Source organism: Mycetomoellerius zeteki, unplaced genomic scaffold, assembly GCF_001594055.1.
Source record: "Mycetomoellerius zeteki isolate Tzet28-1 unplaced genomic scaffold, Tzet1.0 scaffold83, whole genome shotgun sequence".
NCBI lineage: Eukaryota > Metazoa > Arthropoda > Insecta > Hymenoptera > Formicidae > Mycetomoellerius > Mycetomoellerius zeteki.
In genome coordinates, this window is record NW_017257862.1 from 263,419 (window position 1) to 283,681 (window position 20,263).

The following is a 20,263-nucleotide window of genomic DNA, read 5'->3' on the forward strand; positions in this document are numbered from 1 at the left end:
GAAATACCCATAATTATGTATAATTATATGAGTTAGACATCATTATATTATATAATATAAAATTATATGATAAATGTATTGGGTATGAGAATAAGTTTCCGCCCTTTTTTAATGAAAAAGATGTATTTATTTAAACAAAACAATACAAAATGAGTTTATTTAAAGTATCCTGCGTCGGAAGCGACAACTTTCTCCCACCTTTCCGATAATAAACGAATTCCTCGAAGGAAAAAATCTGGTTCTTTTGAAGCGATCGATTCATCAAGCCATTTTTTGATATCTTCATAAGAATTGAATCGTTCTCCAGAAAGGGCCGACTGCATGGACCGGAACAAATGGAAATCTGAAGGAGCAATGTCTGGTGAATACTGCGGGTGGGGCAGAATTTCCCGCTTCACTCCTTCCAAGTATTTCTTGACCGGTTTTGCAACGTGTGGCCTAGCATTGTCATGTAACAGAATCAGCTTGTCGTGCCTATTGTCTTATTCCGGTTGTTTTTCTTTCAAAGCTTGGTTCAAACGTTTCAGTTGTAGTCGATAACGATTGCCAGTGATGGTTTCGGATAGTTTCATCTTCAAATTCTGCATCTTCCAATTTTTTGCACCTTCGCGTTCTTTGTTACGCACGTCGAAATCACCATTGTTGAATCGCCGAAACCATTCTTTACAAGTAGTATTCGATGGAGCATGCTCACCGTAAATATCTACGAGCAAACGATGTGTTTCCGCAGCACGTTTCTTTAAAATGAAATAATGGAGTAAAACTTCCCGCAAATGTTGCTTTTTTTGGAATAAATTTTGACACTTTCAACGCAAAAAAGTTATTCTTGTTTACGCTTCGAACGAATGTCAACTACTGGGCTCAAAAGCTTGAATACTCACCTTTCAAATACATGTATTGCCGTTTTATCAAACACCCAAGCAGTGCTACTAACGACGTCTCTCTACAATGGGCGGAAACTTATTCCCATACCCAATATATTTTAGGTAACACCTCATCAATTTGAATGTCTTTCAGATATGTTGTGGGAGAATATCCTGAGTGATTTCCTACAAGAATTAAGTAAGGTACGGCATTCGTTTAGAAGATATAACAAATAAAAGTTTCATAATAAGGTTTGTATAAAGATGTTCATTTTATCGTTTCGCGTGGAAAGTCGTACATCGTACGTCCCTTGGCAGGGGGAGGGAGATGGGGTGGACCTCGTTTCGCGTGGAAAAGCAGGGGGGAAGGTAGGGTGGTACTTGCTTTGCGTGGAAAGTTGTGCACCCCCGCTAGGCAGAGGGGAATGAACCTAGCTTCGCGTAGAAAGTTGCGCGTTCCTAAGCAGGGCGGAGAGGTGAAGTAGATCTTGCTTCGCGTGATTGTATTGTTTTACATGGATTTTCGATTTTCCATGCAAAGCGACGTCCACTCTATCTCTCCCTCTGCTTAGAGGCGCACGACTTTCCACGTAAAGCGAGTTACACCTCCTCTCCCCGTGCTTTTCCACGCGAAGCGAATTCCACCTCACCTCTCCTCCTTGCCAAGGAGCATACGATTTACCACGCATAATATACCTCCTATATCAATGTCTCATTCCCTGCATATTATGGAACTTTATCACATCTCCTAAATGCCGTCCCCCACTTAATTCTTGTGGAGAATTACTCAGGATACAGCTCTTCCTTACAACATATCTCAAAGACACTCAAATCAGTGAGGTGTAACCTAAAATATACATTTACCTGATTATGTATGAAAAATTTTTTACAGATAATAACAGATTACATATAAATAGGATACTTTATAAAAATTCTAGAAACTAGGTGAGCAAATAGTTACAATAATCATAATGTAATGTTAGTAAAATAATAATTCAAATATCATTAATATGAAACGAAATATTTTTTTTTGGCTATCGTAACGTGTGTGAAGTTCACACACATGCTATCGTAACAAAAATAAAATATGTAATTTTCTATAATTAGCAGGGTTGGGTAGTGTTAAGTTAAAAAGTTAAAAAGTTAATTAATTTTAACTTAACTTACAAGTAACACTACCCAAGTGTTAATCACCGATCGTCTTGAAATTTGGTCTACATATTCTTTAATGGAAAATATTTGATACGTATTTTTTTATATCGGCTAAAAAACATTTTAAGGGGGCTAAAAAAATGTTTTAACATTGTAAAAACTACTATCGCAACGTGTATATTGTGTCACCGTAAAAATTTTTTAATATATAAAACAAGAAACAAAAAACAAAAAAACACAAAAAATAACAAAACTAAAAAAAAATAAATAAAATTAAAAAAAAAATGGGGTCTATAATAGCACTGCAACCTCCTCGCGGTAGACCCTGGAAACTACTATCACAGTAGGCTAACTGCAGGCAAAACAAAGAAGTGTATTTTAAAATAATTATTTATTCTAATTTTGAAAATCTGACTCCAAGTTCGTATTAAGCGACCCCAAAAACACCAGTATTCACATTCTTATGGAAATTAAACAATTTCTTGAAAATTCGTCAGCCATATTGGATACGACATTTTGAATTTTAAAATTCTGACTTCAGATTCGTAATCCCCGATACCAAAAACCCCCAGGTAATACATTTCAGCCAATTTTAAATGTATTTTTCAAACATCCAAGCAAGAAGCCCACGGTGACACAATATACACGTTGCGATAGTAGTTTTTACAATGTTAAAACATTTTTTTAGCCCCCTTAAAATGTTTTTTAGCCGATATAAAAAAATACGTATCAAATATTTTCCATTAAAGAATATGTAGACCAAATTTCAAGACGATCGGTGATTAACACTTGGGTAGTGTTACTTGTTAGTTACATTTTAGACTTTTAACTTTTTAACTTAATTTAGTTACATTTTATCAGTAACTATTAACTTTTAATTTGATTTTTTTTTTAAGTCTATCCTCAGACACAATGCGAGAGGATAATTAGTATATAATTTAGTAATTTTATATTGTATAATCGTTACTTGTAAACAAAAATAATCAGATTCTTTAATAAATATGACGTGAGAAAGGAAAAATACGAAAAATTATGTAAAATAGTCAAACTTTTTCTTTTTCTTTTTTTTTTGGTTGTTCGTCCGGACCAAAAATTTAACTTTTTACTTTTCAATTACTTTTTTTTATTAACTTAACTTTTAATTCAATTAATTTCATTATGGATTAACTTGTATTTTAATTAAGTTAAATTTTCAAGGCTATTAACTTTAACTTAACTTATTGTAGTTAAAAAAAAAGTTAACTTACCCAACCCTGATAACTAGTATGTTATTTGCAACGAGATCCCGCTAACGACCAAAACTGTAGGTTAAGTACACTAAATTTCTCTCTGTTACACACTAAATTTCGTTAGAATCGTCATGTGTATAATATGCGTATAATACGCATGTGTGAAAAAACGGTTTATTTAAAGCTGATATTTCAGTGTCGTACGAACTTTTTAAGCCTATTGATTGGCTGCAGAATAGAGAGATCCGAGAATCTCTCTGTCTCGCATCCAATCAACAGGCTTGAAAAGCCTTGCCGACATGTATTCACTGCCGCTTATAGTAAAAGTAAACAATTCTCTGCGCGCTTAGTTATCTACGAGAGTGAGTGGTCTTATCTCACTCTTCGGTTGTATTTGACGGTAGGCCTTGCTATTCGGCTATCTTCAGAAATTAATATCTCGTTATTTCTATTACGTCGTTTCTATTGCGAAAATTGCAAAATGTTAGATAACTTTTCTATTTTCACAGTTTAATTCGTTCATAAGAGATAATCTCGTTATTTTCTGAGGCATCCTGTATGTTGCTCCTACTTGTATTCCATCTTTAGTTTTATTTATATTCTTGTTCCTAGTTTAAGTAGGTATCATTTTTAATTATCTTTATTTAAATAAATAACAAATGCAATAACGGATAACGATAGAACATGTTTTCTTGAGAACAATTCAATAAAATTAATATCGTACTTTATAAACCGCAACAATAATTTTGACTCGCGATATTATAAGATGATCTGAAATGTAATATTAAACATGGCTATAAATTATTTCTTGGATCAAGTTATTAATTAAGTTGTTTTCCGCTGTTGCAGGAGATATTACACAGAAGGGTTATGAAAAGAAACGGACGCGCCTACTTCAGCAATACGCTTCGAAGCAGATAGGTAAGTGTTTCGCTTTTCTAGAATTCATTAAAATTCTTACAAGTAAACAGCGGGAGATATTATCGCGCATTATTCGCAATATACGGTACGGAGCGGAAAAATCAGCGAAGTGAAAATATTATTATCGCCCTACATATTCAGTCATATATATTCGATTCCGCATAGAGTATTATATTTTTCAAAGCAGGATTTTTAGATAAAGGTTTCAATATTTTGTTAAAAGCGCTTTTTAATTTCCTTTATGAAGTCCTATTAATTATAGCTTGTAACATTTGGTCCACGAGAAAAAATATAAATCTTTTTATTTTACAATTACATGATACTTATCTCTCTCGTCGCATCTTGGTGCGCAATATTGCATCATCGAGACGAAATGAGCTCGCAATATCAATCACGTTCTGATTCTCAAGAAACACGTGCCTCATTGTATACACAATAGTAAATGCAATCTGTATAAAAGGAAGGGACAAGACGCAATCTTCGCGGCACGCGTCACTTTAACATACTGCACTTTATAACTGCAATGTACAATTGCTCTTGGTTGCGTCATGCGAGACACGGAACGCGGATTGAGAGAACCAAGAGAAAATTGCGTTTAACAAGAAGAAAAATGCGCGGCTTCGTGCGATATTACTTCTATTTAATTTACAGGACGTTCGCCACTTCAAATGAGCTTATTTTGAGCTCTATGAAAATCGTATGGGAATAAATTTCAACAGTGATCAGTATTTCCGCATGGTCAATATTTCGCAGGTGCGAAGTGTAAAGCTCCATCCTACGTAAGACGCAGAACTCGAGTCGCGGATCGCAAGATTAGAAACTAATCTAACGTATTTTAATTATAATAGGTTGCAGGACACAGAATCCAGACAGCACACAACGTCCATTGGACGTCCAAATCTGGTTTTTATTTAGTACGAATATCCGTGGACTTAATAATAAATCTTTTTAAAACATATGTTATTCGACATACTAAGAATATTGACATTTGGATGTTTTAAAAATGTCTATCTTATGTATTTTCCTTAAATTTTCCATTGTAGAATAGTTATGAAATAGTACGTAATAAAAGTTCTGTGATCACAGTGTGATCTAGAATGAAGGTTGAAGTGAAATTCCGCTCCGATCCATGAACACGTTTTCTTATAACACTGGTATAAAAAAAACTGATGTCACGTTACGAAAAGTACTTAAATGTCAATAGTGACTATGTTGAGAAGTAACTTAGGAATCAAGTTAATAAAATTAAGTGGTATAATTGTCTTACTTTTCATTTTCTTTTCCTATAATAGGGGAGCTTAATATTTGAATGCCCCTCGTATATTAAATTTCTTACTTTTTTCAATAAAAATTGCTTTTAATGCCACTTCAGGAATTTAATTTTTTAATGCCCTTAGTCATATAATAATAATAATATCAATATTTCAGGTAAAATATAAATTGCTAACAAGTTAACCCCAAATTACATAAAAACGATTAACTAGAGTCATGTTCTAATATACTACTAGTAATGAAAATCGATAGTTCATAATACGTACACTATAGATTTTCATTGTTAGAAGTGTATATCGGAACACAGTATACCTAGAGTATCTATACACGAAGTCTGGCAATGCCCTTAAAATGGCGCATATAGATGTAAAATATATGTATATGTCGAAATGTGTGTTTGGTGTGTTTTATGTGCGTTCTCGTTACATTGGTAGCGCCATTGTATGGGTACCTCAATCAAAAAATGTCTAGGCATTTGCCAGACCCTAAAGTAAAGGGACCCTAAGTATATCTACTTGTATAAATTTAAACAGGTAAAATAGTTATCCTCTCTTTCTACTCATAGACCACAATTGAATATAATTAATTGAATTCAAAATTCCAATCTCATTCAATTGCTTGGCGAGCAGACTATTTCCTTTATCTGCTAGAATTCGCCGAATATTTGAAATAAGTTAAATTTTAATACGTTGTATTCTTAAAAAGGATATTTTCGGGATCCAAAAAGAGTAACACTGTACGTCTTTAAAACATCCTAAAAATGTTCGAGGCTTTAATTCGAATATTTAAAATACGTATGTCTAATATGTCCAATATGCATTTTTAAAACATCATTGTGCTGCCTGGAAACGTAGGACGCAGGAAATTGGGTGAACTCCAACTTTCGCGTCCTACCGTATTGCGACCTACAACCTATCACAATCTGAAATACGTTTCACTTGCGACGTGTGACCTGCGTTCTGCGTCTTGTATACAAGGGTCATTGGAAAAGTTTTGAGCCTAACATAGAAACAAGTATTTTTTTGGTCAAATTCAATTTTATTTTTCAACATAATCTCCCTTTAAGTCGATACACTTTTCTCAGCGCTCCCACCCCTTTAACCCATTCAAATAGTGGTTGGCGTCTTGATCTGCAAAATAGGCTTTTGGATGCGATGACCTGTTTGTTCAATGAAAATCTCTGTCCTCCGAGCCAAACTTTGAGCCTAGAAAACAGAACAATGTCACTGGGGGCCAGATCTGGTGAATATAGTGGGTGGTCAATCAATTCGAGCCGCAATTTTTGCCATGGCAACCGTCGAAGTGTGAGACGGTGCGTTTTCTTGATAGAACAGCACTTTTTTTTTCTTCAAATGCGTCCGTTTTTTCGCAATTTCTGCGTTCAGAGCTTGCCAATTAATGATGCGTAGTACACCTTCGTTATTATTTTATCTTTTTCAAGATAACCGATGAACACAATTCCATGATTATCCCAAAAAACAGTCGCCATCATCTTCCCGGCCGATGAAACCGTCTTCGCCTTCTTCGGAGCAGGTTCACCCTTCGCAATCCACTGTTTTGACTGTTCCTTCGTCTCAAGAATGAATTTGTGGATCCAAGTTTCATCAACAATTATTAATCGATGCAAAAAATCCGACTCGTTTCGCCTAAACCGCTCCAATAGAAACTTGGAAATGTTCATTCGAATGCGTTTTTGATCCACAATGAGCAAAATCACCCAATGCGCGGTTAGCTTCGCATGCCTAATTCTTCAGTCAATATATGATAAACATGTTCTTTCGATATACTCACAGCCTTTGCTATCTCTGTAACCTTGATTTGACAATCGTCCAGTGCTATTTGGTGAACTTTTTCGAACGGTGTCGAAACTTTTGTTAACGGTAGTGGTTGCAGTTGTTGGCCGTCCCGAACGCTCATTATCAGCCAAGCTGGTACGATCACGTTTAAATTCAGCTGCCCGTCTTCACGGTGGCAAATGATGGAGCAGAGTCCCCACAAATAGCATCCAACTCGGCTTTAATTTGCGCAAGCATTACCTCTCGAATGCAAGAACTTAATCACAGCGCGATATTTGATTTTTTCCATTTTTACAAAAACACTGACATCGATTGGCACAAATGATTGTCAAACAACAACTGAGCGTCTAAAATGGCTACAATTTTCATAGGTATTTTTCAAAGCATGTACGATTGTAGAATGATTTTGACGAGTAATGTCGTTTTCATATTGAGGCTCAAAACTTTACAAACGACCTACGTAGATCGGGCTTAATGCAAATCGTATCCGAGTCGCTAACCATTACTACCACAATTGTTGCGATTGTTTACGCGAGACTTTGTCTTATCGTCGCAAATTACTGGAGACAGAATTGCGTAATTTTCACGCGTTATTTATTGGTCCGCGCAGACTGCATTCCATGATCGCGTCTCTCTTCGATGTACCCCGTTGCCTATTAATTTAACTCTTTCACGGTCTATTTCCCATTTTAATAATGAAATTTTAAAATGTGAAATTATAACAAAAATATTAAAATAATGGAGTTTATTTAAACATACCCTAAAAAAATTTGTCATGTATAATTAATTAATTACATATATTATTATGTATTATATACATTTATATAATTTTATATGATTATATATAATTATATATAGAACTTTTTTCCCAGGATTGCAATCTGCGCATCTGCATGGTGGTCAAGATTTTAGCTTCGGTAAATTATCTAATATAAAAAAAGTCGACTTTTTTATATTTTACACTTATTATTTCCGATTCACGAAGGGGGAATTACAAAATTTTATTTTTCACGACACTTAACATGTTTACCATGAGAATTGTATTTTCTTGAAACATTTCGTTCTTTTTGTTATACACAACTTGAAAATTAAAAAGAAAAGTCTTCAAGAAAGCTCTTTTTAATTTTTTTTGTAGTAATATTCCCAATGTGGGAATATTACTACAAATGTTACTTTATAAAATTTCAAATTAATCCATTAAAATATGCTTAAATTATAACTACCGTTTCCAAAATAATATTTTTAGAAAATCGCGTTTAAAATCGGTCTGTAAATTTTGCAATTTTTAATAGTTTATAGTTTTTTTAATGTTTACTTTCAACGGCTAATCTATATTCATTTTTGTGACTTCAAACTAGTGAAAAAAATAAAAAGAATTTCCATTTTTTTAAATTTCTAAAATCCTATAATCCTTTAAGTACATAAATATGAATATAAATTTCATTATTATATATATTTTATATTCTTTATTGTTTCGGAATCTCTTTATATTAACGCAAAATCTAGTTAGAATTTGGAATATTATACAATATATAATATTTGAGAATTTCGTATGTTTCTATGGAGTCACCCCGTATAGGTGTACGAGCGCGTCTTTGCGTCCACAGCTGCGATCAGTAGAATCGCTGCAGTTTATCGGCTTGCAGTTTAACTGTATCTGCACACTGAACAAGTGCTTCCGCATTATTCGCTCGTTATATACGTGCATCTGCTATTGTCGTGAATGCGAACTATAAGCGATAGTTTTCTAACTGGTATTGCTAAATCAGATAACGAGAACTTCTTTTATATAATTCTTTCATGCAATTTAAGCGAAATACAGTGCTTATGATTAATTTTTTAAATAAAGTAAATCATTATAGCAGCATTGCACCGCAAAATAATGAAATGCGAAAAAAAGTCAGCTGCATATAGGATGCTTTACATGATACTGCTTTTGATGTTTGCTTCTTTTATCATCAGATTTTTGCTCTCTCGAAGTGAATTTTTGGCTGACAAAATCGTCAGCATTAAACCATTTACGCATTGCTGGTAAACAGTATAAATTATAAGCGTTTTGGAAACAATTTAGTGGTAGTAGCCAATCACGTAAGTGCAATATGCCGAATTATTGTCCAATTGTCCGCCGATTTATTTGCCAACATGACGCTGTACCTCTAAATTCGGGATACAAATTTCTAAATAAAAATGACATTTCGAGTTACACACTAATAGGAGATATTTTTTTACGGTACTTTTACGGTATTTTTTTTACGGCGATTTTATGGCGCCGTTTTTATATGCTTTTAGCAAACTTCTTAATTTGTCAGCGGATTCAGTAGCAAAAGCTTCTAAATACTTCTTTCTTATCCAAAATTTTAAAGTCGCAGTGTTTAATAATCGCTGCGACAAAATTGAATGCCCAATTGTCAAGTGATCTTAACAGCAATGTCTAAAAAAGCTCCGTAGCAATATGGTAGCAAATGAATCAACGAGCGATTGGCGAATTATTCGACGTACTACGCATGCGCGAGATGTCTCTAAAACGTTGGCGACTTTATATCCCAAATAACATGAAGCTTCAAAACATCTGCGATAAGGTTTCGTAGTATTTTTGAAAATACTACGGCTCAACTGTATTTTGTCCAGCAAAGCTTTTAAGGCATTTATTTCTGTAGGTTGTGTTTCTCACATGTACGGTTCTATGAGATTTAATAGATTTTTTTTTGCTTTAAGGGGATTCTAAACATGTTTGTTTTACCTATTAAGTAGGACTTACACGATTTACTTACATAGATGATTTACGTGTTATTGACACATCACATATCTTAATCTTGTACTGCCAAAAATTAGACATACCTACACGTCGAAATAGAAACCCTTCGTAAATTATAAGTACCTCCAAACATAAGAAGGAAAACGTTATCTCGAAATCAGAAGTTATCCATTGTGAGGAAAAAAAATTTACGTCACTCATTCGATCCAAACTTTAAGACGGTATTCATAGTCCGTTCTTATTTCAAGATTATCTTAAGTAATGTCTTAAAATGCTAATACGACTCTCTGATTGGTTCGTGACTTTTTAAAACTGTACTTAAGATCTTGAATACGGTCTTGAATATAAGATCTGACTATGAATACCAGCCTTAATATCGGTGCTTTACCTATATGATCGTCTTGGAACTGATTATATTCCATGACATACCATATGACATAGCTCTGTTGTCGATTGTTTATTAAGAATAGAATTTATTAAGATAGTTGAAATACTGGGAAATACATTTGAAAGGTGTACACGAGATACGCATAAGAAGCCTTATTTCTTCAAAAGAAAAGTACCGCGCGTTTGATAAGAGTGATACCTCCATTGAATTGTTATATTTATTATTACCTTGTGAATTTCATACCTTGAGCGAATATACTAGGAGAAAAATATCTCTTATTAGCAAAAAAACCACTTATTAGTGCGTAATTCGAAATGTCATTTTCATTTAGAAAGTACTCCGAATTTATAGGTACTATGCGATAGAAGATTAAAAGCAGGGATGCACCGGATCGTAAAATTACCGGATACCGGATATCAAATATCCGGACAAAATGTAACATCGGATATCCGGTCGGATATTCGAGAAAGCAATTTCTTCGAGTCGGATATCCGACATTTTCCGGATATTCGACCGGATTCCGGAAAAGTGTCTTAAAAAAAAGCCTATAGAGAAAAAATTGTAATTTGTAACAATATATAAGATATTATAGCATTATGAATATATGCATACTTATTTTTAGAACATTTGTATTATAAAAAATCAACAATTTAATGATATCAAATTTCAACCGGATATATTCCCGGATACTAATGATATCCGACTATCCAGTCGGATAATAAAAAAATTGCCGGATAATACCGGATATCCGGTTCATCCCTAGTTAAAAGTGTACTATATCAATATTTCACGCACAACATAAATTTTTGTATAACAATAGTATTTTAATTAAATATTTAAGTCCAATTCTAAGAACTTAACGATGTTTCTTCGTGCAAACTACTAGTCTGTGGCCTGCTATTTTATAGATACAGATTACAACTTTTATATCAAGCAAATTTTATCACGACGTGACAACTCTAGCCCGTCGTGAACCTGGCGCCCAACTTTATTAAAAATAAAAATGGATATCGTAGCGCGTTTGTACTTCTTTTGTACCTATTTGTATCGATTGTTTGTATACGTCAAAGAATAAAAAAAGAAGTGAAAAATAAGAAATGATCAGCGCGTAACTATAAAATTTTTAATTTCGCTTTTATACCATTTGAAAGAAAATCGTTTGTATCCATTTATACCGCTTTCCTTGTCCTTTGTACCTCAAAGGGTTCGGGGATACGACGTTTTTCAGTTTCAGAGCAACTCTTATACAGGGAATTCATCATGTTTTAAACTAACTTTTGTCCTCAAACATACTACTGACACCTTATTAGCCCATAGATCAATTTTTTCAACTTGAATATGTAAAAATGTAATAATTTTTTTTTTATTTTTCAGACATTAACAATTTACCTAATTGTTTAAATGAGACATATGAGGTCTCAGAAAATGCAGAAAAGCAAGACACATATGTTAAAAAAAAAATAGAAGTCCTATAGGCCGATTTTTGTGGAAAAGAGCTATAAAAACCAAGGCTGATATGTAGTGTAACGGAACTCAGATATTTAATGAGCCGGGAGCACGAGTTGCCGATATCGGATTAAGTTAAACTTTTACAGAAATTATTTTTTTGTGGATTGGAACAATTTTAGGGGATGAGGCGGAAAGAATTCGAAAAATCAAAAAATTAGAATATCACCCTATTTAAAGATCATCATTATTTTGGATTTATAGCCCTTTATAAACCCTGACTTGCTTTAGAACATTTTCTCCCATTCGTTCCTATTCAGCGCTTTTTTTCTCTGTTCTCTCACTCTTATCCTTCTCAAGTCCTCTTTTACGTCATCTACGAAATGCAGTCTTCCTTTGCGTCGTTGTTCCATTGGTTGTTGTAGCATCGATATATGCGTAAAGTTTCTTGAGTCCATCCACTCCATTCCACCATCCAATCCATTCCACTCATCTCAGGCGGTTGATTTTTATCTTCCTCACGATATCACAATCGTTATATAATTAATATAATTCATGGTTATACCGCTTCCTCCATCTCCATAATCCATAACTGTGCCATATATTCTACGTAGTACTTTTCGTTCGAAACATCCCAGTAATTTTTCATTATTCTTTGTAAGTATCTATGTCTCCGTATTATGTCAGTATAATTACATTACCGGACATATTAGCGTTTTGTACAGCTTACACTTTGTCTGGAGATTTGAATTGTGAGGCCAGCCTGAAATATTCCTTATTAGCTAGCAGGATCCACTGCTTGATTTTTGCCGTAATTTTTTTTTATTTGATGTGTCTTCTTACTATATTGATGCAAGATAATTAAATTCACTAATCGATTCTATTTCTCTTCCATCTATTTGTAGTGGTTGGTTTAGCTTTGGCCGAGGAGCACGCATATATTTAGTCTTATTGGTATTTATTACCAATCCCATATCTTTTGCTGTTCTCTCCAATGCCTTAAAAACTTTTTTCACAGTCACTTCGGATCTACAAATGATGTGCAAGTTGTCCGCATAGTCTAGGATTTGTGTGCTTTTGTTAAATATTGTGCCTGTAGTATTCATTTTCGATATTCTTGCTACTTTTTCTAGCGTCAGGTTAAACAATATGAGTGCATCTCCTTGACGCAGACTATTGTTTTAAAAGACCCTAGATAGATTACCTTGGATGCGTATTTTACATTCAATACTTATTCCATTGTCAATTTCGTGAGGCGCACTAGATATTTTGGTATACTCAGTTCCTCCTTTGCTTCATAGAGTTTTTTTCTATTGGTGGAATCATATGCTGATTTGAAATCTGTAAATATATGGTGTGTTTCTATATTATATTCATCAGTTTTTCCCAAAATTTGTCTAAAGGTCGATATTTGGTCAGTAGTTGACTTTCCAGGCCTAAATCCTGCCTGGTACTGACCGATCACCATTTCCGCGAATAATCTTATTTAAGAGCACAATACAGAGAAGAACATCTTATATGCAGTGTTGAATGTGATTCCTTTATAATTTAAGCATATTAATATGTTCTCTTTTTTTATGAATTACAGATATTGTACCAACATTCCAGTCGTTTGGAAAGGTTCTCTGTGTTTCCAAATTTCTGAGATAAGGACATATATGCAACTCATTAGTTCTCTGCCTTTTTTTTAACAACTCTGCTGATAGGTTATTCGATACTAGTGACTTGTTTTTGATCAGTTTGTGGATAGTTTCTTTGATCTCTTGATATGTGAGTGGTACTCTTTCTTCCTCCTACCAGTGCAAATGCTCTCCATTTTGATCCTCTTCATTGACATTTTCCGCAGACGGATTAAATAGTAAGTCGAAGTGCTCCACCCATCGGTTTAGCACTCCTTCTGTTGTTATTAATTCGTCTTCTCTTCTGCATTGTGTTGTTCTTGGCTAGTATTCCTTTCTCATATCATTCACCCTCCTATAAAATTTCCTATACTCACTCTCTCTATTGAAGTCTTCAATGTTGTGCAGTTCTTTATTATAATAGGCTCTCTTTTTGGTTCTATGAATCTTCTTTTCCTTCTTTTTTCTTAATACCTATCTTGTTCGCCGTATTTGCATCCTTGCATACGCTTCGTTCTTCGCTTTTGTTGCCTTGGAGCACTTATCATCAAATCAGTCATTTCCTTTAATTTGTCTGTCTACACCAATGACTTCCTCCGCTGTTGCGAATAATAGGTCTCTTACTTTAATCTAATACTAATTTAGTTTCCGTTGGGCACCATCTCTTGCTTTAAAAGGCCGTAAGCCGTGAGCTTTAAGGTATAAGTGACGATATATCGGCCACAGAATTTATGCTTTTAGGCCGTAAGAATTGAATTTTGCTCAATTCGCTTAAGTCTAACGGTTAAAATCTAAAGACTGCGAAAAAACAGTTTAAAGACAGAAATAATTGTCACTTAACTCGGCGTGAATGAGGTCGGGTATTTCGTACCCAGACATTTTTAAAACAAATATTTTTGTTATTGTGTTTAGGACCCCAAGAAGGTAATATAATATAATAATGAATCATTATATAGTATTATTATAAACAAAATCTTTGAATAAATATATGTGTATATGATACCCACCTCATAGTCGGTGTAACAATTACCCACCTCATTCACGCCGTGTTAATCTCTTTCGACTTATGACTTAAGGCTTCTTAAAGCAAGGTTATGAACCTAGCCTTATGTGTTTATTTACTTCTTTGGAAAACTGCTTAGCTCTGATTGCATCTTTCAATTTTGTGACTTTAAACTTCGTCTGTTTTTGTTTTTTTTTCCTCTTATTGTTTGATATTCATGCTTTTATTTTAGCAATGACCAAATAATGGTTTGAATCTATATTGGCTCCATGGTAACTTCTGGCAGTTTATTACATCCGATCCACGCCGGGTGTGAATTAGGAAGTGATCAATCTGGTTTTCCATTCTACGTCAGGTGAAATCCACGTCACTTTATGTCTTTATGTTGAAACCATGTGAAGGATACTGTCATGTTTAGTGACGCTGCGAAGTTTATTAAGCGTACTCAATTATCACTACTTTCTTGATGTAGGCTACTTTTCGTAGTCGTAGGGGCTAGAATTTTGCTCTTCCTATTTTAGCCAAACACGACTTTTATGTTATTTCTCGAGCACAGTTATAGATTTTTTCCAGGTCTTCATAAAATTTTTCCTTAACCTTCTCTGGCTTTTTTTTTCTATTGATAATAATTAATAAAACTATAAATAAAGAACTTCCCTTTTATTCGTATGCTGTATATCTGATGATTAACCTGATTATCAGACGCCTGAGTCGCCGGTTTATTATAAAGTCTACTCCAAACGCATGCTCTTTGTTACAGCAGCTATAGTAAATTGTATGCTTCCGCCTCTCAGTTGTTCCTTGTCCGATCTATCGCATTTTTTGCAGTACAGTTCAGTAGGTAGTTAAGTAGGTAGTTAAGTAGTAGTCCACCCTATTATCTAGTGTTTCAATGAGCATTCTTAGTGCTCCCATCCTATACAATGTACGGGTGTTCCACGTTCTAATTCTTATGTCCTTTCTTCGGTTGCCTTGTCATCGTCTTACAAGGGAACCTCGCGAGGTGTCAAATTCTGATTTTAATGAAACTTTGTGAACTTGTAACTTATATAAAGAGATGAATTTAGAAAATATCTGTTGCGGCGGAAAAACGGTTTGAAGAGGTGAAATCACCCCTTACGTGTACAGCGGTTTTCTGCTTTTTGCATATCTCGAAAACTATTTGAGACATCAAAAAATGTTTTATACAAAAGTTTTACAACAAAATTAGCTGTATTTATTCGCGTCAATAATATTAAAAAAAACATTTTCAAAATTTTCGAAAAAATAATTTTTTTTTAAATATTATTGATGCGAATGAATACAGCTAATTTTGTTGTAAAACTTTTGTATAAAATATTTTTTGATATCTCGAATAGTTTTCTAGATATAATGGAAAAAGCTGAAACCGCTGTACACATAAGGGGTGATTTCACCCCTTTAAACCGTTTTTCTCTCTCTGCCACAACTGATATTTTCTAAATTCATCTCTTTATATCTTTATGTAAGTTACAAGTTCACAAAGTTTAAAATCAGAATTTGACACCCCGCGAGGTTCTCTGGTTAGGATCCGTCCAATTCCATTTCCTTGAACTTTCATAATGTCTTTTTTTTTATGAAAATGGGTTGTTAGTCCCTAGCTCAACCCTTTTATATCTGAGGACCATTTCTCCCTTCCTCGTTAGCCTTGACCCTGCTTTCCACTGGGAATGGTTGCCCAATCTCTAGCTGAATTGCTTAAATTCTCCAGGGTTCATCCGCGTAACTTTCTGTTATGTTTCATGGAAGTGAGGGTAGGAACTGAGTAGGAGAGGCTATGCGATGCTAACTGGAACTGGCATCGTGTGCATGCACTATCTCATTCAAATCTCCCTATTCAGAGATGATATACATTAAAAAACAACATGATTTAATCCTTCATGATCAACATAGGTCAAAATGACCCGAGCTTTTCACGCTAGATTTCAGAATCTTTCTGGCTTCAGAAGGACGCGTACCTGAAATCTACTGGAGGTTTGAAGCTTTGACTATCGATAGAGATGCTTTTTAACCCTTCATGGTCACAAAAAAGCCACACGATAGTTACCTTGGGTTAAAATGACCCGAACCATTTCTGAAATGTTACCAAATCAATAGTATTAATTCCATTAACTTAAAAAAATTATATATAATTTCATTCTTTAAGAAAATGGAACAATGACGTTTTAACGAAAAATTTAATTTTAACATTAAAAAAAATCATAAACGTATTAACTTCGGAAAAATGAGTATTTTTACTTAAAAAATCATAACTTTTTAAATTTATAATATTTTTAAGTGAAATTTTAGCCTAATACTCTTGAAATGTACTTTAAAAAAAGAATAGTATGTGGTTACACGCGTTTCAAAGAAAGATATTTAAATTGAAGGTAGAAAATGGTCGTTTTTTAGTCGTAAAAAAGATATTAAATTCAGATAAAAGGCTATTTATTATTGGTTTAAGTTATTATTAATGTAAAAATTATTATTAATAATACTGAAGACAAATATAAATGAAAAACGTAAAACACAAAAAATACATAGAAAACGTTACTCTTCGTCACCGCAATCTCAATACACAAATAGAGTCTGTGTTTATCACGTATGGATCGTAGGCGGACATAATGGACATTCTTTCCTCATCGTTTTTTTATCCTTGAAGGACACAATCCACATCTTGCTTATTTATGATAAATTCGATTAACAAAATTATTTAACAAAAGATTTGTGTACAGAAATATTATAAATTCGATTGATAAAATGATTTGATAAAAAAATTTTATTTGATTTGTGACCAAATGGGTCTCTCAGTTTTTTACACGATTAGAATTTGTTATATTTTATGACACATATAGACAGTTTTTCAAGGAGATTCTGTATGTTGATTTACATTTTGCTTTTTCAAATTTTGTAATATTAGGATTTTGACCGAGTGCTAAGAGCAGACATAGAAATTACGATCTTACAATATAAAAAATAAAATAACGCCACTATAGTGGATGATCGTCCTGTAAAGATTAACGTTAAGTGGAAACGGTTGGATTCGTTTCTTCCAACTAATTTTTCATTGGATTTAGAAATTCATTGGGATTGATTTACGATTAACAATAGCAAAGTAGATAAAAGATGTACTATCTCCCAGCGTTTCAAAATTTTATATCAGTGTTCAAAGTACAACAATGATAACTTTTGCGCCTCGCAGTCGAGCTCTCATAGTGTCCTTTTTCTGTCTATGTGTCGTTGTTGTTGTTGTTGTTATGTTGCATGCAGGCGGTCGACTAGCGCCTGGGGGAATCGCCAGTCCCGCGAGTTCTGGCGGCTCCACAGGGAACATTGGGAACTCGAACTCTGCTACTGCGGCAGCGGCAGCGGCGGCGGCGGCGGCAGCTAGACGCGGTAATCGCAGACTGACACGCAATGAAAGCCGTTACCATTCTGGTGAGTACATCTCTCGCACTAGATGTGCAAGGACCATTCAAGTAGGAAATGTGGGTATTGGTAATTTATCAGCTCCATTTCTACCCTATCATTTCTACTGTTCGATAAATAATCATTCAATTCTATTCAAGCAGCTTTAACAAATACATCTCCGTAAGTGTTTACCTTTACCTCCCTACCTTCAAATGACTTTCGACTGTCCTTGATATTTATCTCCTTGAAGATCAAGGTTAATGTCAAGGACAGTAAATGTCATTTAGAGGTTAGAACGTAAAGGTGAACATTTAGGATAAGTTCGCCTTCAATGGACCTCCCAAGCTAATTAATTCATAACAATTATATTTTTACACCGAAAAACAAATTGTACAGTGCATATACTTTCGAAAATCTTTTACTTTCAGGATATCATCTTTGAAAAAAGATGTATTCATCTTGTGAGACTAGAATGAAATTTATTATTACTTTATTTTTTACGATTATTAGATTACGTTGCCATGGATGGACCATCGATTATTCATCATGGACCATCTAAAAATCGAATATTAAACAATTCACTTCAAAATATTGGATCAAATAATGAAAATTAATAATTTATTTTATATTAAAATAATGAAAATTTACTGAAAATATAATGTTTATTAAAGTCATTCTTGAAAGAATTTTTATATTTATAATAATAATATATTAGTTGGCTCTACTGAATAAAATTCAAATAAAATATAAATTAAGAGCTATTAGAGCTTGGTTGGTTAACTTATGCCAAATTTTATACTTGGCATAAGTTAAACAGCCAGACTCTAATAGCTCTTAATTTGTATTTATTTGAATCTTATATTTACGTATACAAATCTTAAAATTTATAAACTAAATATTATATATTTTATAAATAATACATATTTTGTATAAAATAATCGAAAAAATTATAAAATATTGTAAAATAAACATTTGGGTATCAATTGCATCTATCACATAAAATTATCTACGTAAAATAATATAAAATATAATATAAACTTCATTTAACTAAAATATAATATAAACTATAATATAAATTTTATAAAAAAACAAAATAATTATATATAATAGAACAAATAATTACACAACAGAACTGTCTTATCCTTTATTACTGGCAAACATTTTTTATGGTCGTAATTGCCATACCCATTTGTTTCACACAACGTGCCATGGATTAACCATTGGTCCATTCATGGATTCGCCATGTGTCTATTCATGGAAATGTATCAATTATCACATAATCTATAATACTGTTCCTAAGTGTAAATAGTTGCCGAAAGTAAAATATCCCATTTTAAAGCATATATCTTCAACTTTAATGGACTATTGAGATTAATAAGATATATTTCTCTCTCTTTCCATTAAATATTAAAACACTAATAATATGTATTAAAAACCTGTCGAATTTGCCGGTCGAAACTAGATCTTTTAATTGCTTCTTTTTAAATATAATTCAAATTGTTAATTATATATATACTATATATGTACTTGCATATTTACCATATTTGTAGTCATATTCACTACGCTACGGAAAAAAAAATTTTCCATTAAATAGTTTCAGTAATCTGTGCAAAATCGGGGAAAAATAAGATCAAAATGCATAAAAACGCATCTTGCGAAATTGCAGCGTCTATCTGAATGTAATTAATATGGCGGCTGTTTCTTTACTAATTTATAATTTCTCTACCACAAATGGCGCGACATCATGTATAATAATAAAAATATTTAACTGGTCCATCCATTGTATCGGTCCATCGATGACATACTCATCCTACCTGTTTTTTTTTTTAAAGTTAGCATAAATTGCATTCAAACTTTTGTGAACTCAACTTTTAAAAATTAAAAAAAAATATTAGTATTTTGTTTATAGTTGATTGTAGTAGTAGTAACAGTTATTTTTGTTTATAGTTTCAACTATTAAAAAATATTAAATTTTGAAAAAATAAATCATCCGACTTTTAGATAAACAAAAAAATACCAATGTACATTGATTCAGAATTGTTTGTAGTTGTTTGTAATAATTTTCTGATCGTTTATAGTTGAGCCGTTTAAAAGTTACAATAAATTAACTACAAACTAAAAATGCAACTTTGCCAACTTTGAGATATTTCAAATCCGCTTGCGACATCTTTTTCAGAATGATTTATAGGTGTTTGTAGTGATTTTTCTTTTTTGTGTGTTTGTAGTTATGGAAGTACAAAAACAACGTTATTACGCTCAACTACAAACAAAATACTAATATTTTTTAATTGAAAACTTAGATATTTTAAAGGATGCTAAATTCACAAAGGTATCATTTAATGAATTTTTAAAAAAGTAAGATCTTATGATTTTATGATCGACAATTCTACATCAAATATTTAAGGGGTTAC

At 33.1% G+C, this 20,263-nt stretch overlaps 1 protein-coding gene across 4 annotated transcripts in view; it reads left to right on the forward strand.

Moving 5' to 3' along the window:
* Positions 1 to 20,263, forward strand: part of DIP2 (disco-interacting protein 2) — a 49,641-nt gene that overhangs the window by 15,506 nt on the left and 13,872 nt on the right. For 3 of the 4 annotated variants that reach the window (XM_018459502.1, XM_018459503.1, XM_018459505.1), the window contains 2 exons: positions 4,094 to 4,165; positions 17,712 to 17,879. In XM_018459502.1, coding sequence (XP_018315004.1) covers positions 4,094 to 4,165; positions 17,712 to 17,879 — 240 coding nt within the window. The remainder of the gene's footprint in view (positions 1 to 4,093; positions 4,166 to 17,711; positions 17,880 to 20,263) is intronic. The other variant, XM_018459504.1, reaches the window with a different exon arrangement.